The sequence below is a fragment of the Varroa jacobsoni genome, unplaced genomic scaffold (genome assembly GCF_002532875.2).
Source record: "Varroa jacobsoni isolate VJ856 unplaced genomic scaffold, vjacob_1.0 scaffold_234, whole genome shotgun sequence".
Taxonomy (NCBI): Eukaryota; Metazoa; Arthropoda; class Arachnida; order Mesostigmata; family Varroidae; genus Varroa; species Varroa jacobsoni.
The window spans coordinates 240,753-264,789 of NW_019213136.1; the positions used below are offsets into that span (position 1 = coordinate 240,753).

General features: G+C 46.3%; 1 protein-coding gene across 10 annotated transcripts; it reads right to left on the minus strand.

Annotated features, from left to right (window-relative positions):
* Nucleotides 1–320: 320 nt before the first annotated feature.
* LOC111273898 (uncharacterized) lies at nucleotides 321–22,844 on the minus strand. Of its 10 annotated transcripts, none has more exons than XR_002688102.2 (5): nucleotides 22,174–22,844; nucleotides 20,466–20,614; nucleotides 19,687–19,991; nucleotides 3,133–3,290; nucleotides 321–1,859 (listed from the first exon to the last, which is right to left on the minus strand). XR_002688102.2 is itself a non-coding variant. In XM_086973662.1 (3 exons), the coding sequence occupies exons 1-3, from the start codon at nucleotides 21,118–21,120 to the stop codon at nucleotides 19,959–19,961; spliced, it is 333 nt and encodes a 110-aa protein (XP_086829788.1). In that variant the 5' UTR covers nucleotides 21,121–21,257; the 3' UTR covers nucleotides 18,790–19,958. The 10 variants fall into 10 exon arrangements, 1 of the variants encoding a protein (XP_086829788.1); XR_002688101.2 differs by having other exon boundaries at nucleotides 321–756; nucleotides 1,720–3,290; XR_015316135.1 differs by lacking the exons at nucleotides 321–1,859; nucleotides 3,133–3,290 and adding exons at nucleotides 13,877–14,975; nucleotides 15,727–15,831.
* Nucleotides 22,845–24,037: the final 1,193 nt, after the last annotated feature.

The following is a 24,037-nucleotide window of genomic DNA, read 5'->3' on the forward strand; positions in this document are numbered from 1 at the left end:
GTTCTCGAAAGTCACGGCCGAAGCTTGTGTGACTACTTGGACGCCAATACTTCACTGCCAAATTAATTAATGACGCGAAACGGATAGCCAGAAAAGTTTATGCAAGATCGTGAATATAAGGAATTTAAATAGCCAAGAGAAAGGTCATATAAACCATCCTGTACAGAATGTAACTTGACATGTGATTATTGTCTGTAATATATATATATATTAGTTTTTTTTGGTTATATATACATCAGATATGTAGATAGATATACGATAGCATGTAAGTATCAAAAGCATTATATGAATTAGTTGTTATAGTTAGACGAGAGGCGATCTGTGGTATATCAGAAAATCTTATTTTATTGAGTATGTGCATGATACATGTACATGGTGCCAACAGCAATGAGACGCTACGAGTATTGAAGATTTGTAGAAGTGTACCAGTTGTTAGCTATTGTATCGTTACTTCCAACGCCAATGAATTAAATATTGTAGTCGGCTCAAGTGGTAGAGAAAGGGCACTATTTCACGTAAAGCGGTAACAGCATTAAACAGTAGAAAAAGATCAGATAATCGGGCTAGCAATAGCGGTCAAGTAGAGTCACGACTTCCTTCTACATAAAGATTCATAATCTATTGATTCGTTTCATTTTCATCGTAACCGCTACTTCGATATCGGTAAACGAGTGCCCAATCCTCAAACTTTGCCACTCTTTTGAAGGATACACGTTGGCTGCTAAGTACGTCGGTCCGGACTGGCAACATTTATCACTGAAATCAAAAACACATGCTGACATGACCGCACCAACATTTAGCGACTTCAGCAGTAAACGGCTCCCATTTCTAATATGTGTAAACAATTGAGTATAAGTCGATATTTAATAGTGACCTTCGATCTAATCTACGCACGCGTTCTCTTTGATACTAGAACTGATTATACCACTGTTCAATGAAAAAAATTCGGAAACGGCTGATTTAAGCCTACCGTGCTATACCACGCCATCCCTACACGGCAATCATAGACACGGCCCAATAAACCTTCGTGCACGTTTGGCCTTGTCGCTTCCGCTATTGTGCACTTAGATGAAATAGTCCACCGATGTGCAAGTTTAGCCATACGTATATTTTAACTAACTTTAGTTTTACTCGATCTTTCAATAGCCTGGACGGGATATGATAAACTATGCACTATATCTAGCCGATAGAAATGTCCAATATTATCATTTGTTGTCATTTCAGGTAATAGTTCTACATTTCCTGCCAGTTGGGCGCTCGTACGTTTCCTTACTGTTTGAGCTCTCGATTTACCACAGCAGCAGCACGGCAGGTAGACAGCGTTCCATCGAGGTCGTTCAAGTCTACAAGTGTTCGGCCGAGCCAGCCACCGTTAATGTCTCTGCCGCAATGATCTGGCGAAGCTAGCAGGCAATGCTTGGATGTTAAGGCTGGATCGCGTCACATACTGCACAGGCTTAACGAATGTTTCTGCTGCTGTTGTGCGTGCACTTGGGAGCAATTGCACGACGACTGGAGTGGCTCTGCCGTTCGGGTCTGCCCCTTGTACACACAGAACCATAGCACACAGCACAACGACTCTTGTCGGCTGCAACAGCCGCCATTGAATCTCTACTCAGCATCACAATGACAATTACCATCCGGTAGACGCAAAGCAACCCAACAGGCTAGGCTAGCGAGTAACACGACCCGTCCTCTGTCCTGTCCTCATGCACTCACCTTGAGAAGGGCCTTCTCAGCCAACGCTAACAACGAAAACTGGAACCCTTGTTAGCATTTTTTCGTGGTGCACAGCTGGGTACATTGCGCATAACGACCACAAGGCCGTGGGTTAACTCACGGTTGCTACGGTCCCCAGTCTATTATGAAGAAAGTATCGGATAAAGACAACGTGGGATTACAAATTTTCTGTTAGCCGATGGCAGAAAAATGGAAACTAATAATTATGGTTTACTGCAAAAAAAAGAGCGCTACCGGAACATTTTTGTAATTGCGTTTGTACTCTCGAACTAAGGTATTAGGAAGCCGTTTGAGGTATTCGGTAGAAAATTTTTTCATCTTACCGTGGACTTGCACCTTGATTGCCTGTAATGAACGTACTCGTTAGAACTTCTCTATAGAAAAAGAACTCTTACATTCGACTTTTCGTAGCGCTAAATAATCAGCTTCTCCAAGTGTTAACAGAACGAACGTACGCATGCGACAGTATAGAAGAGAGGCCAGATAAAAAGGAAACTCTATATTATAAGTTATCTTTGATGGGTGGCAGACAATGAATAGTGCGGACTATTCCTGTATAAGATTTTAGGCTCTAAGTTAAAACAGATACGTGGCGTCCTGAAAAGCATCCGGCATCTTCAGTTCCTGATAAAACTTATACACGCTGAACATTCAAAAATGAACTGAAAAGGCTAGACTTGTAGAAATGTTGTTGGCGAATTTTTCAAGCTGTACACTCACTATATGTACACTGTAAAAGCAAATGATACGTTAGATCGCTGTCATTTTGAATTATTTGACATCTTTGTACGACCCATTGCGTTCTCCAGTTAGTAAGTATATTATAAGGTGTTTATTGACCTCCAAACCGTAATTGCCCCACCCATGTTAGATGTAAAGCGGCTTTGGGGTGAATTGCTTGAAGCGTTTAGGTGTTCTGCATCTCATGTATTCAGTGAAGTTAGTTATAGAAGTTCATATAGCTACCGAAATTAAGACACCTTAATTATCAAGTATTTCTAGCAGTTAGCGAGTATTGGAACCCCAGGCTCTGAATAATATTGTTACGTAAATGTTTCGGCTCATGTTTATTAGATTTTTTGTGGACATTTTAGCATAGCTAAACACTAAGACGGTCGCACGCAGTCAGGACATCCGGGCGATCCGTATTAGTGTCTAAATTTTGCCGGTGTTTCTATAGACAACAGGACTATCCTGTTTTTCCTGTTTAGGAAAATCGAAAGGTTACTGGAAGCATGCAATGAAATGCGACAGCACTCAAGTTGATAATTACAGAAATAGTTAGAGTTACAGTGGAAGGTTCTTCTCATTACATCTTGCACCTCTATTTGAACATTTGATTAAAACAAACTTGATATCTATGCCATATTGTCACAACATTATTCCGCTTACTTTTAGTGTTTGCGTATTCCTTACGTATGATTTCCTTGAACGGTTTGCCAATCGTCGAATTCTCCTATTCTACAGCAATTATTATATCTGCACACGAAACTGCGAAGTTGAACGTGCTGCCGTCGCACACGCTTAAGGAAACTTCTGAAGCGTACGCTCTGAAATTCAACGATGGCCAAAAAGTTTAACCCTGCTCGTTTTTTTATCTTTCTGTCCAGTTCTCCATATTACCCATTTTTCTGCCTAACATTCAGGCCTACGCTGCACCCGATGTGTAGTCCTTGTTTAAAGCAGATCGAAAACAGCATCGTTAACAAACGAAGATGTATACGGACATCATAGTCGAGATAGGACATCATACTTATCATTTAACCCATCCCAGCCTAGCCACGAAACCTCTAAGACAAGGACTAGCGTCTACCGCTGCTACCGCCGCAACTTTAACGGCAGCAACGACAGCAACTTCATCATCATGATTGTCATTGCTACCGCTGCTACTGTGTCTTGCAGGGTCCTGTCACTATTGCTCTCGTCATATCCATATCTCTTTGAAAGCTTCAAAGCCTCCCAATATCCCCGAGGATTTTCGCTAGCTAGCACCTAGTCGCCGCTGCTCCTGCTATCGCCTACCCGCCGGCACTGACGCCGCCCCGTCGTAACAACAGCGGCATTTGGTCGCCTCACTTTCGGGCTGTCTGGGTCGCTGCTGGCTAGCTGTGAACCGCTTTTGCTGCACTGGGACTCTCCAGCCGCTTTGCCACTTCTGGTTAGCACCGTACCTCTGTCTGCCCACACGGGCGGCTGTGGTAGTTCTGAGCCGCAGTGGCAAGGCGAGCCCTTTAGCAGGTTTAGCTGGATAGCTGGCTGCTTTGGCCGGTGGCCGTCCCCTCAGTGGGGGTCGTACCCAAGGGAACCAAACCTTCTCAGCCCGCTCGAGGGCGGTTGCTACTGCTTAGCTGCCTAGCGGCCTGCCTAGCAAGCTGGCAGGCCGATGGACGGTCTGCGGATGGCCGGCGTTCCTCCTAGAGCCTTCGAGGCCCTCTAGCAGGACGTAGTAGCTACGAGAAGCCGCAGCGCTAGCACCAGCAAGGAGTAGTGTAGTAGCGCTAGGGAGCCAAGGGAAGCAGTAGCTGCCAAGACGGGACTTGGCGTAGGGAACGGGCTGCTAGCTGCTTGTCTAGCTGAGATGGGAAGAGCTACGTGGACTATGAGGAGGGCCATGAGGGCTGTGAGCAGGCGGCGGATCTGGGGCAGCACGGGGGCAAGGGAGGGGGCAAGATAGGGTGAGCTCTTGGGCATCTCCAGAGAGCGGACGATCGCCAAAGTGAAAGAAGAACGAACGATGGGAAAAAGCGTGAAAGAACCTCGAAGCAAGCCCTTGCTGCTGGCTGCCTGCTACCGCCTGTGCCGCCTGAGACCCGTGCGCGCTGCCGAGAGAGCGAACCTTCAGAGTTGCTTTCCTATTTCTGTTCCCTGCTGGCCCATAGTTTCTGCTCCGCTTCTACCACCACCACCCTCGGCCGTATCACCCCCACTCTCGCCCTTCGCCCCATTTCGTCCCTAGCGGAGTTGCCCCAACTCGAACCCTTCGGTCGTGCGCTTAGTTTCTCCACCCCGCCACCGCCGCCTGCGCCTGGCACCCGCTTGCCCGAGGGTGCAGCACGGATAGGGCCAGGCAACGGTGGTAGCGGCGAAAGCAGCAGCAAGCAAAGCGGACAGGTAGGTAAGCAGCTAGGCCAGGCAGTGGGCATTACCGGTCTCGGTCTCTATAGAAGAGCCAGCAGCGCTGCTGCGGCCGCCTTAGCCTTCGCCGCCACTACAGCCGCCAGCCATCGCTGCCACTCTCAACGGGAGCAAATGCTGCTGCTGCCGCCACCCCTTGAGTTAGAAGCAGTATTGCCAATGCTGCTGTGCTGATTGTGGTAGCGTACGTTAGCAGTGCTTCTGCTAAGGGGTTTGAGATGAAGCAAGCTCTTCCGCTCTACGGACTCGTAACAGCTCGGATGGCAGCGGGAGGAGCAGCGTCAAGAGCAACAACGGCGGACGGAAAAATCTAGCGCCTAGCTACCCCTTTTTGCCTCCATTCCGTCCGTCTTCTCTTGCTTCTAGCTTGCTTTTAGACAAGCAACATCGGCCACATCCCACGACGCTGCCTTCGGTTACGATGGCGGTGGCAATAGCACTGCCCAAAGGCTCGGATCACGAGAAGCAGCAGATCAGCAGCAGCATTAGCAGAGAAAGCAATACAACAGCTGACACCGTGTCCACTACCCCACTGCTGCCGCCAGCGTCACCACGACTAGCGTCGCGTAGACAGGTAAACACGAAGGCAACCAGCTAACAGGTCGGACTACAGTCCGCACGGAAGAACCCACGAACGAAGACAGGCAACGTAGCTAAGTGGAAGTAAAGATCAGGGTCAAGGGGCAAAACCGATACTGCAGCCGGCTTCGAACTAAATCCAACAACAACTGGCAAAATCGTTATTAGTCTCTTTCTTAAGAGGACGACGTCAGCGACAGTGGACATCCGACTAGCGCTCTGGTCAGAGGGTAAGCGCGTCGCGTCGAAGGTTACCAAGATGGAAAATAAGTGACAATGAAAGTTGGCACAGGTAAGTAACGATTCGGATATTGCAGAACTCGATATGACATCGCAATATAGTACTACAAAGACTGATGTGATGCAAAAAAAACTATATGTTGGTAGTTGTTATTAGCCTTTTTAAGCTATACGATCATATCGGATTCTCTACCATGTATGTGGTGAAAAATCTGTTCAATGTGTTTGTGTTTAATGAAAATGTGTTTAAATAATAATTTTTTATTATTTGAACAAAACATTTGATACAGTTATAACGATTAAATAATAACACTATAAATAAACGAGAATTTGCCATTGGTCTAACTCACATGCAAACTTTGTAAATTGGTATATAAAAGTAACATGTTAGCGCATTTATTTACTCTGATCTGCGTGTCTATGAGGTTGCTATATTTTGATTGAGTATATACAATATTAAATATTTGACAGCAAAGCAAGTTATTCACAAATAACCACGTAGTTACGCAATGTTCAGCAGAAGAAGCTTAAAAAAGTTCCCATCGCAGTTTTCCTTTTTGAAACTCTTTCTTCCAGCGCGATCAGTCGGATTTATTATACCAATGCCATCAGCGTTAGTTTCGGGTCGAACGTGTCCTAAACCGCCGTACCCTCTTTGAGTCATTGGCGCTCTGTCCCGTTTCCTGCTAGCAGGCAAGCAGCACCCCCATAGAAGGGGGTGCTGCCCCCGGGTGGCGGCGCTTGAACCCCTTCCTCACAAAAAAAACCCACAAACCCCCACCGGCTTCTCCTTCCCCAGGCACATCGTTTCCCCAGCCCTCTTAGTTGGTCCGGCCGAAGACCAGGCCGGGTGATCTTCGGTCGGTCGGTCGGTCGGGCGTCTAACCCACCAACTATCCAGACAACCCAACCGGTCGCTAACCGTCGCACCAGACACTGACCCACCTCTGGACAGGACACGAAGCACGACAGATATCACGAACAGCAGCGCACCCTGTTCAGCCAACAAACTGCGCCGATCGGGACCGCCAAGGAGGGGGAGCTCGCACTAGCTACACTGTCCTTGTAGTGAACATTGATATCTATCACGAAGACAATTCCCGCTTCCACCCCTTCCAAAAAACCCCAGAAAACTTCCTCTACTCGGCAGAATCTTCTGCATACACACAGACACGCAGAGGCATACGCACTTTCGTAGATGCCGTCCTTTCCACTTCGGCAGAGAACGAAACACAGACATTGGATGGAATATCACCACCATAAGTGATACAAAGGAAGTAACTGTGGTGCCTTAAGAGGGGTAGGCAAGGTCAGAGAAAAACATATAAACAAAGATGAGGTTGTGTAGGACTTAATTGCGCGCATCTGCACTATGAGATTTACAAGAGCATTTTATATTACAAATGTATGCACGGTCAACAATCGAAGGTATGAAACATTCTTAGTTATGACCTACTAGCTAATTTGAAATAAAGCGAGAAAAACTATTTGTTACACATATCTTCCGAAAAATTAAAATGCCTGTATTATTAAGTCTATACCGGCGCATTCAGTGACTGCATAGGGGTTTGTACGTGCGAATCATTGCAACGGCGGTTAAAACGGCGGCTCCTAGTTGTTTCCTAGCACATGGAAAAATCTTTACTAAACATTGGATCGAGCATTACATAAAACTATATGTGCACAAGCAAGAAAAACTGAATGACAAACTTTGTACTACCTATACTTATTTTATCTCGAGGTACGATGGTCAGGTCAAAACATTGGCATAGTAAACGTCGCCAACTCGACCATGGTTACTGATTAACTTCTTTTCCAGTTCTATCTATGTCCTTCTTCATATGCGAATCTTTTTCAAGATGGCGTCTGTGTTAACACAGTAGACTCAGTCATCACAAAGACAAACTCGGAATTTCTGGCCGCCCAGCAGAGTAAAAGGTTATAGAAGGCAGCTTTACTAAAGCAGTGTACGTTTCAGCAAGCATCGGCGGACGGCGTTCGAAGAATTTATCAACGCGGTTATTATTGTGAAACTTCAACATCTAGGATTTGATGCATCAATAGTTTCATTATTAAGTGTAATTGTGCGATATTTTTTTTCTATACGAGAATTGGAGACAAACAATTGTTATTTGCTATACACGTGTTGTTTAAAATGGCCATCATCTAAGCACATTATTATTCGGCAATCCTAGTCTGCTACTCCCAATTACAAACTTCAACATGTACTTCGAAGTGGATAGGATCCTTCAAAGTTTCCTTTGCTGTTAGAGTTAGCCCTAGTCCTACAGTCGGCGCACAGGGTTACCCAGTGCAGAATGGAAAAGTCGGGGGATTTAAGACTACGAACACATCTTTTTGCTCAGAATCGATCCCTAACAAAAACAAGTGCCGGAAATGTGACAAAGTATGTAACGATTCTAACTCCTTTACAACTAGAAGCATTGAACGCATTTGACAGAGCTTTCCCTGGATCTGAGCTAAATATGTAGTTAGAAACATAAGTTTTTAGGCACAGAACGTTGCGTATAACGAAAATGAGAACAGTATGTTTGTAAAACACAGTATACTTGCCATAAAGTATTTTGAGTTGCTGTACGTTGCGTGCACACTAGGTGTCGCGCCGTGACATTTCTGTTTTTTCACAAGCATACATTAATACATCATCTGATTCCAAGATGCTCCGAAGGGCCCAACAGCCTCGTACGTAATGAGAGAACGGAATGAGAATGTTCGTTTCATTAGAGAGCAATTCCATGACTAAGGATAAAAGAATCATTTTTGAAGCAAAAGGGTTAGAAAAGTTTGCACATCGACCAGTCTGGCCTCTACTGCTGTTGCTATTATTGACCAGCCGCTGCTGCGGCAAATGTTTTCCCGTTCATCCTCCTGGGAGTGGAACGGATAATCGCAGGGTGGGGCGGAGCGGCAGTCGAAGATGAGGGACGCCTAAACTATCGGGATTCAGATTCTCCGTTGCTGCGTTAGCTGGGGACCTCCTTGTCACCATCGTCTCGAAAGGAAGATCGCCACTAGCCCAACAAAACCAACAGCCACAGAGCAGGCATTACTATCCGCTAGATGGTCTATGCGTCTTTGGGACTGGCTGTCAGCCGATCCCACTTGGCTCTCAGCCTGATCCGCTCTTGCCAGCTAGGCCAGCGAGAAGACAGCGGCCAACTCAGCAGTGATCCCGCTTCATCCATGGTCGGCCGATGGTCAAAAGTTGCGAGCTGACCATAGCAGCCACCGTTGTCGGTGATGATGATTATGATGCTGAGGACAACGATGGCGACGACGAAGGAGTCGACGAGGACATAGACGATGTGAAAGAGCGATACGTCTGGTGGGCGAAAAGGAGAAGAAAAGGCAAAGACGCAGAAGCAAGAGAAATTGCCTCTACGCTTTAGTCGTCCTGCTCTGGCGAGCAACGAGGGAGTCGTGGCGGTAGCAATAACAGTAGCCACCCTCGTTGCGGCCGGTCTGTGGTATATAGCCGTAGTCGTGGAAGGCTGGCACGCTTCTGGACAGCGCTAGTGGCAGTAGTTGTAGTAGTAGAAGAAGAAGAAGACGAAGTAGTGGTAGGCAAGACTAGTTCCACGCGAAGACGTTGGAAGGGGTAATGGCACCGGCTCTTGGACAGGCTGTGTGCTGTTTGTAGGGGCACACAGGCTAGTAGCAGCAGAGCGCTGGCTGCGTTGGTCGACGCTGGTGGTAGCCGTGAGAGTGGTGGTGGCTTGGTGAATGTGCGCCAACTGGGGACGGAAGCAGCGTTAAGGGGACGGCTATGGGCGGTTAGGGGTAAATGGGGTCGGTCTAGGAACAGCAGCAGCAAAGGCAAAAGCAGCAGAGGCTGAAGAGTTGGAGTGGAGCAAGAACAGAGCGGCAGCGACGGCTGTGGCTGTAAGAGGAGGTGGAGCAGCAGCAGCAGTAGGACGCAAACGACGAAGGCGAGTTAAGGAGGAGCACGGCGAAGCAGAGAAGGCGAAGCCGCTAAGGCCGAGTCGGAAAAGGGGAAGGCGGTGGCAGTGGCAGCCAGAGCCCCAACCCCCTGTACGACTCTTGTGGACTGCTTGCCGCACCCCCGGGGCCGCCTCGCCTCGTTCCTCTGCCGGTTCGTCCCCTTTCCCCATGGGAGCAGCTCGCCTGCCTGCTCGCAAGCCTGGCCGTCTCTCCTCGTCCGCTCTGGAGGCTCGGCTCGCATCTCTCAAGCAGCCTTACCACTCGTTGTTCGCCTCCAGCCTTACTGCCGATGCTGCCTTCGCTGGCAGCTTGCTAGCCAGCTAGGCTTCCTGCTTGCTGCGCCTCCTGCCTACTCTCCTCGGCTGTTCTCTGCTCCCAGCTCAGTCGACGGCTCTGGCCTGCTGCCGGCAGGCCGACGGGTGCCGCCTGCCTCTACCTCGAAGGCCTCTGCCGCCGCCGTACACACGAAGAAGGCGAAGCGGGGGAAGAGGAGCGGCAGCGGTGGCGGCAGGCGAGCCGAGCAGGCGGGGAAAGTACGAAGAGCGGAGTGAACGAAACGCAGATAGAACGAAGAAGCGCGCGGCTTGTGAAAGACGCTCTTCTGCCCCATCCCCGTGCACGAACCTACCCCCATCGCATCCCCTCCAGCGCTCCTGCCCTCCCTCCCGCCGTTTCTCCCTCCCCCTCGTCCCTCTTTCCCGTCGCCCCATTCGTCGGTTCATCCCTTCTTTACTCCTTCTTTCTCGTAGATCCCAAGTAGTAGACTTTAGCAGCATTACCCCAGCTACACTCCCACAGCCCCTCTATCGTCGTACTGCACTGAGCAAGCGGCAGGCAGCCCACAGACCTCCGCTAGACGCCCCCACAAAGGCTCAGCAGCAGTAGTAGTATTCGCCGAGCTGCTCGTGCACTAGGTAAGCAGACAGGCAAGCAGGCAGGCAGGGCCAGTCGTTTGACTATCTAGCTGCCTGCCTCCGTCTCTGCCTGAGTTCTACCAAACAAGAACGAGCAAGCGGCCGACGAACTGGCCGCCCCTCTTTACGCCATTACCTCCCAACTCCCCAACGCCAACCCCATCTTCGACAGCCACCGCCAGCATTGCCATCACCGCTACTATTGTATGACGACCACTAGTAGTACCACAACCCTCCACAAGACGACAACGACTAATACCAGGCAGCCGAAGCAGCAGCGGCGGTGAAACAGCTCAAAAACGTCGATACAAAATATCACCACTCACACACTCCGTGCTGCTGACGGTCGGCAACCGATTGCTGGCTTGCCGAACCCGCCACCAAGTCGGCTGTCTTTGCTGACTCTGTTCGAGCACACGCCGTCTTGTCACGCCGATGTCACGTGGGTCAGACGCGTTGTATCGAAGAGGGTGGCAAAACAGAATACTGCAAAATATGGCAGGCCAGGTCAAAACGACGCGAGACCATCGGACGAAAACATTGCGCTGACAACGCTGCCGAAATCTGAAGAGATAAAAACAATCACAGCAGACTAAGAGTGTAGTTGGTGTTACTGGCTACAGTTGGCTATATGAGACGCTATTATTTTTACGAAATGATGCCCTGAAGGTGATCCGAAACTGTATCATACGCAGGTAGTGAGCGACTCGACGAGTGCTAGGTGCTCGCCATAGCCGAAGAACACGCAGCAACTGTTTTAAATGGGGGATAATGGGTAGTAAACGGCCATGAGGATTGGATTCATTAAGTAAAACCTGGCTTATCATTATGCAATTTAACATGCATTCGCGGTACAGAGGTTAACTTCAGCGTATCTAACACACGTTTTCCCACATGTTCATGATTGCATTGTCGAAAATATTGCACATGCTGTCACTTATAAGCAAACGTGATTCACTTCACAAGGGCGTGCAACGTACGTGCAACCTAACCTCAACGTACATCAGCCTTGCTAAATGTTCTAAAGTAATATTAATATTTTAGTAATACTAACGGGTTAGATTTAAAAAAAGAGAACTTGATTTATATAATCTCATATATTTAGGTTTTTTTATATTTTATATCATATTTTATAAATAGGTCAAAATACAACTGTATACGATTGCTTGCTAAATGTCGCCAGTCTGATATCCTTCCGATTTTTTTTTTATCCATTTGCTAATATAGGATACAGCGAGTAGCCGCGCGAGATAAGCCGAAGCACGCCCGTTAAACGTACACAATTGAACGAGATGCGCGACTGTCTCGTGAATGAGATTGTAATGCGTTATGCAGTTGTCCTGGGAAGAGTGCAAAGTTCGATCATCAAAGCCGCCGTCGAAGAACAAGCGGTTAGAGTGAGCATAGGAAGGAGCTCGAGTATGAAGATTGAAGCGAGCAAATGAAACAGAAAGAGATCGAACATCGTGCGTTTCCAGGCCGTTAAAACAGGACACCACCATCGACCTCTGCCAGAAGCCGAGTTGCGATCTCTCGTCTCTATGTCAGGAGCAGAATTTCCGGCCGCCCTTAGGGCCTGCTGTTTCCTCGTTTCTTTATGCTTGAACCGCTCTCCCACGTTTACTTCGAAGAGGCGGCTGCTGTAATGCCTGATCCAGACGCTTACATAGAACAAGGCCCAGCTGCCACGCGCCGATTGGGGACCTCCGATAGGATCGTGGAACTTGTGTAACTGCGCTAAACAAGAGGGATATACATCCATAGGCCCATAGAAACATAAAGACATGGTTTGTCTGAGCTGGAACATTTTTACGCAGAGAATATTCATAGATAAGTATATTTGATTAGGCGTAAGCTATTACATAGCTCCGCTTTGAAGATTAAATGGAAGGATATAAACAACACCAGTAAGTCACATAATAGCTTTTATACGAATAATAGTAGACCGTTCAGAACGGAACTGGTTCTTGGTTGATATAGCCTTCAGCGACAGTTATAGGACTCTATAACATGTCTCGGTGCTGGTCTAATAATTCCTCTCACTTCTAATAGCTTCTACGCCAGTATTAGCTAATATGGTAATAAAAAAAAAAACTATTTGGTTACACACAAGCTTAAATCTAATACGGGCTGGAAAAATCTAAGCATGTCAGATATGGATAGCATTTAAAGCGGCATAACTTGATCTAAAGTTATTATTATTACTACGTGTCAAGGGTGTACTTTTGCATGTAGCAGCTTAGACAAGTCTATATAACGCGACTATACACCTGCCCGCCTTGGATTACGTCTGGCCTCTTCCCATATAGTGACCTCTATTAGCTTCTTACATTAGCATAACATTGGCACAGAGTTGAGTAACAGCATTTTTTTCAAATTTAATTTACCACCTGGGTTAACGAGCCATGTTGAAGTGCTTTGTCTAGGCAACTTTACCGTTAGGCTCTGGGTCGTGCTCCTAACAACACTTGCTCTTTTGGCTGGGCTGACTGCCCCAGTATCAATTTAAGCTATAACAATCGCCTACCGCCACGTTACAATTCCATGCTCATCTAAATTCTATTTGATTAACCACCGTTAAACCAATTCGATCGGCGGTGATGCAGTACTCCATCTAAAGCTGCAGTTTATCGAGAGATGCAAAATTCTAATTTTACAGTTGTCTCAATGCCTATATTTCGTCAAGCAAGTGCTTATACAACATCTCCGTGTTTTTTTTTTCACTATCTATCTCAAGAAGCTGTCTACTTATAGCTTATGCCGCATGAAATGGACATCCCACCGCCCGGGTCACTGGAACGGAAGAGACAGGTAGGAAAGCAAGAAGCATATCACTACCGTTGGGATACTGGTCTGAATCCATCGTTTACGGAGTTGAAGATCACAGGGCGCTAAACCTTCGATGAATTGAGTTGGCGTGGGCGACTGGCAGAGCTCTAGGCAGCAGGTCAATACAGGGTATTACACCCGGTGATATCTTGACCAAGCAGACGCCTTCGCTCACAGCCGCTTACGGACGAACAGATGACCGTCCCTATGGCCCTATGGACACGCTAAAGCGTGAACGCCGTACCTACCTCCACTTCCCAGTCGCGCACTCAACTTATTGGGAGCGGGGGGGGGGGGGCTGTTTCAAAGCGTGCTAACACAGTCAACAGGGGGTTTCGAGACAGCTTTGCCAACTGCTCAGTCGGCTCAGTATCCACATGGGGCTATTTATTTGGATTGCAACATGGAAACCGCACGCATACAGATATATGATATCTAGCCCAAATTAAAAGGGGACAAAGAGAAGGACAACAAAGTAGGCTCCAGCTTTTTTATTTAAAAATTACAGAAAATGCATTAATGTCGGCATTACATGGACTATTACAGGATCTGAACCCCGATGGCATTAGTACGCTATTTTTTTTAAATGATAATTGTCGATTGCCAATTTTAAACAACCGCTTGCGAGGAAGTTTTCCTTTCAATCGATATATGCAGAGACATAATACATTTGAAATGAGAGGTGCTATAATATCCGTCAAAGTATCTCAACCTTGCTATCCGCGCCGCTCTGACTAAATGCATCTGATTATGAAAAATGATAATCCCTTTATTTTATACAAATCCTACAAAAACTAAGGAGAGATTCATTGCATGCAGAGATTCTAGCTAGCGGTCACTGGCGTTTACTTAAAGTTCTTTTTTTAGGAAAAGGTCCCCCCCCCCCCCCCGCCACCAGGCTCTCGACGGTAACTTAAATACACGTTGTAACATTATGTATCATTTGCGAGTGAGAGAAAAAAACTTTTTATATATATATACATATTTCGTTGCTGGAAAACATATTGACCGTTTAACTGCCATAATTGAGAAGAATATTTTTTATAGTGTAAAATAATATTAGTAAACTAAATACGCGTAGCTTTGATAATGACTTATCGCCATTTTTTCGGTAATCCCATAATCTTATCGTTGTAGAAATTCTGCGATCTTTAGGGAACAAATTAGAATCAATGATTTTGCATCCCTCCATTGAAGCTAAATGAACCTTATTAAGTGAGTTCTGGAAAGACTGAGATAAACAGTAGTCTAACGATGGCGCAAGATCCGGGCTATGCAGTAAATGTAGTAAAATTTCCCATCGGGGTTCCCTTATTTTCTTCCGGGTAGCTAGAGGTCTGATATCGTCATAATAGCAGACGATGCTTTTTCTAACCACCACTCTCCCCTGTCGATTTTTGTTGTGATCTTGTTAGTTGCTAACAGTAGAGTTCGGAACGTGTTACTTTACCAGGTGGTAACAATTTATAGTGCGCGACCTATTTCCAGTTCCACTAGACGTCCTCTTTAGCGTCACTCTCGATGTTGCTACATTATTGTCGTATCTGATCCACTCGTCAGGAACCGTTTATGTTTCTGTAGAGTTGCGTAGTGTGGAAAATACAGTCAAGTTAGTTTTTATGAGTTAGACCATATAATATCCAAACATCTAACTTTTTGCGTCCAGCTGGTTTAAAAATGTCTGGTGGTGGGTATCTAGTTCCTTGGCGGTATCATAGCTACTCACGTACCGGTTTTGCTTAACCGTCATAATAGTTTCATCAACTTTTTCCGTGATTGGTCAGTTACTATGAAGAGCATCTTTCACATGGGTATTTTCAGACCGGTCTTTAGCCCGTTCCTTCCAATAACACATCTTGACCATAAACAGCAGAGCTTTTTTATGGGCCTGGGCAGCATTTGTGCTTCTACCGTCGGAGAAGTTTAAAACGTAACGAATCTTTGGGGAAATTTCACTCATCTTCAAGACGCGTTATCATAGGTCTGAATAAAGATACTCTAACACATCTTTAGCACATCTAGTACCGCCAAATCTCAGTTTTCAAATGACCCCAGCACCGGCGACGATTTATATTACCTGAGGTATATGTCACTTAGCTACAAAAATGGTTACTATTGCTTGAAAACCCATATAAGTGACTTGTGTGAATGCACATACTACTTTAATTAAATTACTGAAGTTAATGTAGTTGAAAAACCTTATAAAATCTAAACGTAAGGAAATTACCTATTAATGTCTAAGATACCCCAAGAGCTCTGAGTGCGCGATATAAGAAGTTCTTCTCAAGGTTAGCGTAAACGTGTCCTATACAATGGTCATGCTCACCTAAGCCAGTCAACAACTGTTTTCATTTTCAGAAGATAAAACGGCATTCTCTTATCAGCCAAGCTTTCAGTTGATCTGCACGAAACGCAGCAACCTTTGACGTTCCTGGGTCATAAGGAATCATCACAACAAGAGATCGAATGTTTACAACCATATACTGAATGTATAACTAACTAGCTCTAGTAGCAGACCTCGGCCTTATGTTTTATCGAGCACCACTACCTTTCTTCCTACAATTGTCCCTATTGAGGACATTTCCATCAATTGTTAGATAGCCAACCCGCCTAAAGCAGTATCCTTGCAGGAACTTTGCAACTTATTCCTCTATGACACAACGTCATTGGCACCCAATTTGACTGCCGGCTTGATTCAGCTGCTGAACTCAGAGCATAAGACCCGTCATTCTGTCGCTGCATCGGGGCATTTTCGAGGTTTCCTCGTTGTATCAATGAGCTCATCTGATGGGAACGCCACTATATATTGCTTGAACCTAGACTATGAGAAAAGACCAGCAGTACGAGCGTTGCATGCTGGGCTGCCCTGGCTGTTCCATCCCTGACCAATAGGATGACGTCTGCAAAGCGAGATCTTTTTGTTCCTTCGATAAATGTCGCGGGATTTCTTGTGCCTTCGTCAGCCGTACTTGAGGATGACGCTCTGCGCGGACACTAGCATCTATAATAATGTTTTAATAAGTTCGAAAAACCTTGCCGGAAACTACCATTATCTACGTTTTGTATAACGCAACAGCTTTGCGCGTCAAGCTTCTGTATAACAAGTGGTATGCATAAATATGGTACTATGCGTAGTCAGGAATCATTGATTATTGGTGAGTAGTTTCGATGTTATGGCAGCGTCAACGAAGAACAATTTACTCTTCCTGTTGGCAGTTCTAGGTTCCGCTTGGCAGGGTGTGACTGGCGTAGCCAGTAGGGTGGAGCTGTTGACTGGGATGAGATACGCGACAACTACTAGAAAGCCCAGTCCATATGCACACAGATGTGCCTTAGACAAGATGAAGCCGAACAGGGCAAGAGGTGGGCATAGACTGCCTATCTTGTCAACTCCCTTTGACAGAATATTGCAGAGCGGGTTTGTGCACTCAAAGTAAATGCAGTCCAGATCTTTGCAAGCTACCAACACTCATCGGCTCGGCTATTTGGCCGCTATTGTTCCTCGGAAGAGAGCACATCGAAATGACTGCGCATTTGACTGGCAAGATCTATTAAAGCCCTCAGAACAACGTCTGCACACGACAACTCCACTAAAGAGCCTTTACAGCAAGGAAAACAAAAAATATCATGACCAATTTTCTGTTACCTTGTAAATAAAGCCATTTTGTTGTTCAAAGAGCACGTTGTGAACATTATTAGTTCGAAAAATACGTACAAGCATATAATTATCATGAAAAAAACGTCATAGCAGAACGAACGTTATCCAGGCTGAAAATGGTTGTGACACTATAGCCAATGAGGTCGCAAAGTGCTAAAGTAGAAGGAATGTCCCATTCCGGAAACGCCTTACCATTGCATTATCGAAGGGATCCAATTTAGTATAGGAACTCCCACGTTCTGTTCCTGCGGCACTACTTATATAATAATACGTGTCAAACATAGGGATTATGTCCATATGAATATACTCATCAGATATTAATTTAATTGGTGGTTTGCTGATACTGATAGTTACCACCTGCGTAAACGCACTATATTTCGTACTGATAATATGCCTGTTTCGGCTCAGTAAAGGCAAATTTGGTCATGAATACTACCACACCATAAATATGTCCTATATACGATGAAAGAGGCATAAAAGACGAGTGTACATAGTAAAGGGTGCATGTGCACATAACATGTTTCTCTATTCTAAGATCTTTCAAGTGACCGCTTCAAAAAACTCGAACTTCCGGTACCGAATACAGGATACGTAGCGTGATTTTATCTTTCTTTCGAGAGTATTTTTGCCAAACATTAATGTTTATGAGTACATATACTCTGAGATCGCTTTTTTTTTAGTTTTTGTGTTGTACAGCGGGAATAGCTGCAGCGACTGCAATGGCAGCACATTACAATAGAAGTCGCAAGGGAGACAGCACGTCTGCTATAAGTAGAGTCTAATGGCGTCTTCAGGGAGGCGCCGTTTGCGGCAGACGCGACAACGCCAGTAGTGAACAAAAGCCTTTGCTAGCTCGACGATTCAGACGACGCTCTCTAAGTTAAGTAGCGATGTTTACTAAGAATATTATGTCCCGGGAAAAGATTTTTCAGAAGACGTCAGCACCAAGACGGGATCGACTAGCTTTCTACTCTGTGTTGTTCCTATCTACGGATTTTCATTTCTGAGCGACTCGCTCGAAGGAATCGCTCTATGTGGACCTGGCGATGCAGTGCTGGTGCGGATGTTGAAATCTGGGCGTGTACGTCAAGTAAAGGGAAGAGTTGGGGTTTGAGAGCGATCGAGGTGTGCCGAAGCCCAAGAGGAAGTGGCATCGGACAGTGGCAGTGGCCTCCGTCCAGTTAATCTCCTGTGCACATGTTTAGTTTACGCAGCTCCTTTAAAGCGTTATCTGTCGTGTGTTTAGTACCTTATTTTGCTTTCTCTTTAATATTTTGCCTTTTTCTTTTCTGCCGCCGTCGCAACCCTATCGATCGGGCAAGTAGCATTACCAGGCTGTCTGATGGGCTGCTTAACGGTGTTTCTGGATACAAAACTCAAAGCATTGAGTATTTAGTAGTGGCAGGCGTATGATAAATAGTCACAGTAGACCGCTACTCTAATTAACAACTAAAACCGGTACATTTAACCGAGCACTGAGCATCAGTATGACCAGATATCATCAGCACAACCACACAATTCAGCCCCCAGCTAGAAAACGTGTTTTGTGCATATGAAATCAAAAATCTTAAGAGGAGTGAACACAAAATCAAACTACTCATGATAAGGTAAACTTTGTCTTGTTCCCATTAGCTTATTGTGTGAAAATTACGCTCATACAATAGGCATATCTAGATTGAGGTGCAAATTGAGTTAGCGCTAGACTAGAAAAAAAGGAGCCAATGCAGTATATACATATGAGACAACAACGGTGCGATTATTGATGTTCTCGGTTGTTGATGTACAGCATTGTCGTAGCATTCGCCTGTACCTATGCGTGCCGCTGTATCACTCTATGTGTGCTTAAGCTGACCGTACACAAAGCTACACGCAGAGACACGCATAGATACTCGTAAACATCGAAGAAAGCATGAGCAGACTGCTGCAATCTGCTGCTGTCCTACTGTTGCGGAACGAACGGCCTTCGCTGGCTGACGTAAACTCTGTCGATCTATTTAATCCTCTGATAACATAAAGCAACATTACATGGGGCCGGTCGTACTGTCGCTGCCGAAAGCTGGCGCTTGCTGACACTACCATCACTGCGTTGTCATAGGGGCCCACCTGGTTGACGAAGAGAGTTTCGAACGTTGCGTCCCCGTCGCAACATGAAATATAAAGTTACTTTACCCAACATAGTAGACATCAACTAAAGACGAAGGGGACTACGACGCATTATCGAGGGCGTCGTCGTAAACCGTCCATAATGCCGCGTTTAGCATACTTCCTCTCACCCTTAGGTTTTCTTGTTTGTATGCTCGAGCAGTTCGGTTCAGAAGTCGCCCCCAACGCTATTTTCACTTAACCGAGAAAATTCGTTCTTGTCATGACGGTACCGGGTCCCTCTGGCACCTAAACCCGTCGCTAGACAGACTCCTGTTCTTTGGGACCTTGTAACACCCCTGAACGTCCCCTCTGTGCCCACCTACCGATTACTGGCACTGCTACAGCTATTGCTATTACAGGCAACGCTCGATTCAGCTGCCTGCCTTTTTCCTCCGTAAGTAGTCGATTGATACTTGAGAGCGATAATTCTAATGAACATCACCACTGACAACAAAACTAACGGATCTCAATAACGACACCGACCTGCAAGATACGACCTGAGCCGCACAACGGAAGTAGCCAGTGCGAACTTCTGCTCCTTCGTGTTTTCCGTTGAGTCCCACACTAGCTGGTTGCTAGTTATTTGCTAGTTGTGGCGGACATTGTTGCTGTCTCCGCACGGCGGCGTCATCATAGGTTCCGCGTCGCAGTGAACCCGGTCGTTGTTTATCCCCACTCTGTACCTGCCTATCCCTGAGTTACACGTATCATTGTCGCAGTAACCGTCGGCCATGAAGACACTTGTCGATGTCGACTCACGCACAGTTGAAACGTAGGCGCGAACGGATCTGAGGAGGAAGCGAAAGGCGTCGAATATTGAGGACAAACGTGAAACAGGCAGAGGACTGGGAAAGAGAACAACGCGACTTTTACATTTTGCTCATTCATTCGTATGGCCTCTCCCTATTTGCCCCTTTCTCATTCTCTCATTGTATATTACACCGCCGCCATATACCACCATGTAGCTTTGAGGGTGGAGGTGAAATTGGGACGGTGGATTACAGCGGCGAAGGGTCTTGGCAATCTTTAACAAGTCGGAGGGAGTCAGTCTGTCATTGACACATAAAGATTTGCTTGGATAGTTCCTTTGGTACACGGCGAAATCATCGTCGACACCGCCTCTATTGTCGCGCGTTCAAGCCGAATCTCGCGTGTCATTGCTCTACCTCACTGGCACGTATCAGAGAGTGGACCTTGTTATTGTTGCTATCTTTCGTCAGTAGCTCATAGAAACACAGTTCGCATTGCCCCTTTTTCTCTACCTTGTCGATGAGCCGTTGCCATCCTCTATTGCTGCATGTTGTGTATTGAGAGCTCCTACGTGTGGTTTCAGCAGCAATGCCGGCGATAACAACAGCAGCAGCAGCAGTATTGGGATCGGTGACGATCGTGATGATGACCGGCGCGGCAACTAAAAAACGCAAAAGAGGCATTACTTAGATGTAGTTAGTTACTGTAGACGCCGCCGCTATCGTCATCATTGCTAGCGTCGAGGCCAACAAGTGGCAATGGCTGGTGATTACGAGCGGAGATACAAAACCTGCAAGAGACAGCGAGGCAGTCCAAAAAAAAAGAAAATCATGGACGCTCGCAAGACGCTCGTAGCAAGAGACGGAATCCCATCAGCGAACGTTTACTCTTTTATTCTACTCCTGCTGCGCTTGTCCCTACCCTGACGATAGAGTGACAACGACCTCTGACTGCAGCCCCCGATAGTCTAGACCTGTAGTTTGTAGTACACCCGTTTTCGTAGCGGACCTGCTTACGTGGTGCAATCGAGGCGGCCCTTCCTACCGGCACCGGCGTTTGATTCTTTCCTGTCCAGCAACACCATAAGGCTCCATTCGGATAGAGTTGCTTGCCATATATAGTGTATAAACAACCTGAGCGCCAGGACAACGGCCGACGCTGTCGCATGTAAAGTCCAACATACGCACAACCTGTTTATTGTAGACACGCAGAAATCGAAGCGGACTGAAAGCAGTGCAGACAACAGGCAGACTCAGAACAAGCGGGACTCACGCACACGGGTCAACAAGCAAACACCCAAGACAAAATATAGGAGCGACGCAAAAGGATCGTCGGCAGACGCAGGGGCGAAAAGGCGTATACGCGCTCTTATTCAGCAACATGCAAACATCTATCACACAAACGAATCTGATGACCGACGTTCTTGTGAACTAAGAGCACGGTAGCAATAGCGGCCAAAGCTACCGTTGAGTTCACTCGAGTACGTGGATTGGTAAGACAGGAACGTACGCATGCAGGCAGACTGATCGTTTAGCTTTTGCTCTAAATCGACCTGTTGCGTTCCTTCACTCAAAGGTGTTTAGCATCAGTCATTACGATTGTCAGGGTTAGCATTGTGTTGCTTCGGTTTACACGTCCCTTCATTATGACCATCTGAAAGAGACTTAAGATAACTGATGGTCGCGATATTTATTAGACGACCTTTTCATCTATTTATGTGTTTGTTGAAGGTTGCATTGATGAATTATATTTAAACGAATTTGCTTTTTACAATTCTTATGTTGTCTGTACAAATACAAATATTTCCTACTTAATCTAATGCTGCTATTTGCGTGAGTATAGAAGCACGGAAGTCTTCGTGGAAGAGAAGATCGTTAAAAGAAGAACTATGTGTATCAGTGAATACGATCGTACACGAGATACAAGGCACAGAATCTAGCTAACTTAACCTAAATGTCTCGTCTTTCATATCCGATTATACTGCCGTATAAGCATTGCTTTAGACGGTTGGTCCCCAACACAAATCCAGTGTGTACAACCACCTGGATGTCTCCACGTGTGTTTTAGTCTGCCAGGAAAACGCACTAGCACATGACCGTTACGAAAACCTATCTAGCTAGTCTGTGTTAAGATGTGCTCTCCTGCGCCTACAATGAACAATAACTAAATGGTTTTTGCCAACCGGTGATGTAAAAACGACTTCAATGGAAATTTCATTACCTTGGGTCGATCGTGGCCAGGCGTTCGGATGCACTCAAAAATAATACCGTCTACAGTCAGCGTTTAATCCCTTTAGAAAGCAAATCGTCCATACACACGGAAAACGGTGAATTTGCAATTGCCGCTTTGTCTAGCGATACCGGTAAACAAAACGACTATTTGTGGGCCAAAAGTTGTGTACCAGCGGGTGACCCATCGCGAGTACGTTACTCGACGAATCGCTGCACAGTCGAACAAAGCCAGCGCCCCGTCGAAGGGCCCAATGAGCGCCGCCGGGGAATTATTGCTGATTTTGGTGTTGCTCTATGAAACGACAGTAGCAGCAGGCGGCAACGAAGAGGTCGGACTGGCCTGCTTAGCTACTGCAAGCTGCTTGCTGCCGTCGATCAGCGCAAACAATGGAAAACATGATACGCAGGACTCATTGAAAGTGAACAGCCGAGTAAAAATAAGAACAATTTTGCCCGTTTAAACTCTATTCCTCTCCTAATGCAGGGCTGACCGATGGCCTCTTAGACGAAATGACTAACGGGTTCGCAATAAGCGATGCACGGGTTATAATCGTATCCACGAGGCAATTAAGGTAACGTTCGGCAGGAAGGCACCAATGAAAACAACGAACTAGGTACAAAAGGGAAGTACTCGACCTTACACGCACAAACATCCGCAGAGAGTGTATATGGCTGATAGGATAGAATAGCTAGGGCGCGAAGGGCAGGGAAAAGACGGAAGATGGCCAAAATGGCAAAGCCAGAGGCCAAACACAGAAAAGAGGGTAGAGAACGGAGACAGCGATAGAAGTGACAAGCAAGGTGACAACGATGGCGCCCGTCCGCCAAGAACAAGAGCGGAAAAGAGCAAGGGGAACCTAGTCATTGGAGTAATCATGGCTGGCGCCTTTTCCGAAGCCACAACTGAAACGGCATCGGCGGCAAATGGTAGGCGTGAAGCAAGCGCCCTGTACTATGGCTGGAAACGGCGGCTTGATTAGTAAAGCCGGAAGGGAGCCCATCACCTGGCCGATAGCAACGCGACTGGGTTTGAAAACTAGTTCTGTGCAGATCAGCTACAGTCATACATGAGACACATACTGATGTACAGACAGGCAATAGACGTTCACAGAGACATACACAAATCTACATTCGAAGGCAATAGACTATGTTTTTGTTTATCAAAATGATAGGTACCACTGCTGCTGCTGCTGCCGCCGCCATTGCTGGCCATTGCGAATATAACGGCGACCCGAAGAGAGGGTTTCCCGCTGAGGGGTTCGTTCGCGGTGAACGTGACAATGGATATGATCCGAATACGGACGGACTGCACTAGCGAAAACTCCGTCAAAAGTCAAGACAGCGCTGCTGTGAACGTCAACAGTGATCTGAAGGTGAACTCACACTGCTTCAGATTTCGGTAGAATTAATAGACAACGTGTAAGGATCGCACAGTTCAGCCGCGGTACTTACAGAAATCAACAGAAGAATCAAGCAATAAAAAATGGCGTGTAAAGTCTTTACGTTAAGAAGCCGACAAAAACGAAAAAGTTGTTACGCTCTAGAAGAGACGCGGAAGATTGGTACAGTGATGTCAAGGGATAGAAAAAATGATAGTGATAGAGAAAAAAATGGTAGAGGAAGTACCTGGTGGAAACGACGTAGTTTCGCATGTTGGTCCACCAAGGTACACATTTTCCTGCTTCCGATACCGACAGGAGTAGCAGTTGAGCGCATGTCGTAAACGATATTATTGACATTGCTGCGTCATTTTTAGAGAAAAAATACTAAAAATATTCGTAATCGGCCAGCCTTTCCAATCTCACTAATTCAGCAGACCTTAATAGCGGCACAATACGTGTTTGAACAGAACT

Excerpts from the sequence above, each read along its gene's own strand:
- LOC111273898 (XM_086973662.1), bottom strand. The coding sequence starts at position 21,120 with ATGCGACAGCGTCGGCCGTTGTCCTGGCGCTCAGGTTGTTTATACACT. Across the intron at positions 20,615-20,969 it reads GGCCGCCTCGATTGCACCAC|TTGCCGCGCCGGTCATCATC; the intron begins GTAAGCAGGTCC and ends TGCGTTTTTTAG. Across the intron at positions 19,992-20,465 it reads GGCAACGGCTCATCGACAAG|ATCCGTTCGCGCCTACGTTT; the intron begins GTAGAGAAAAAG and ends CTTCCTCCTCAG.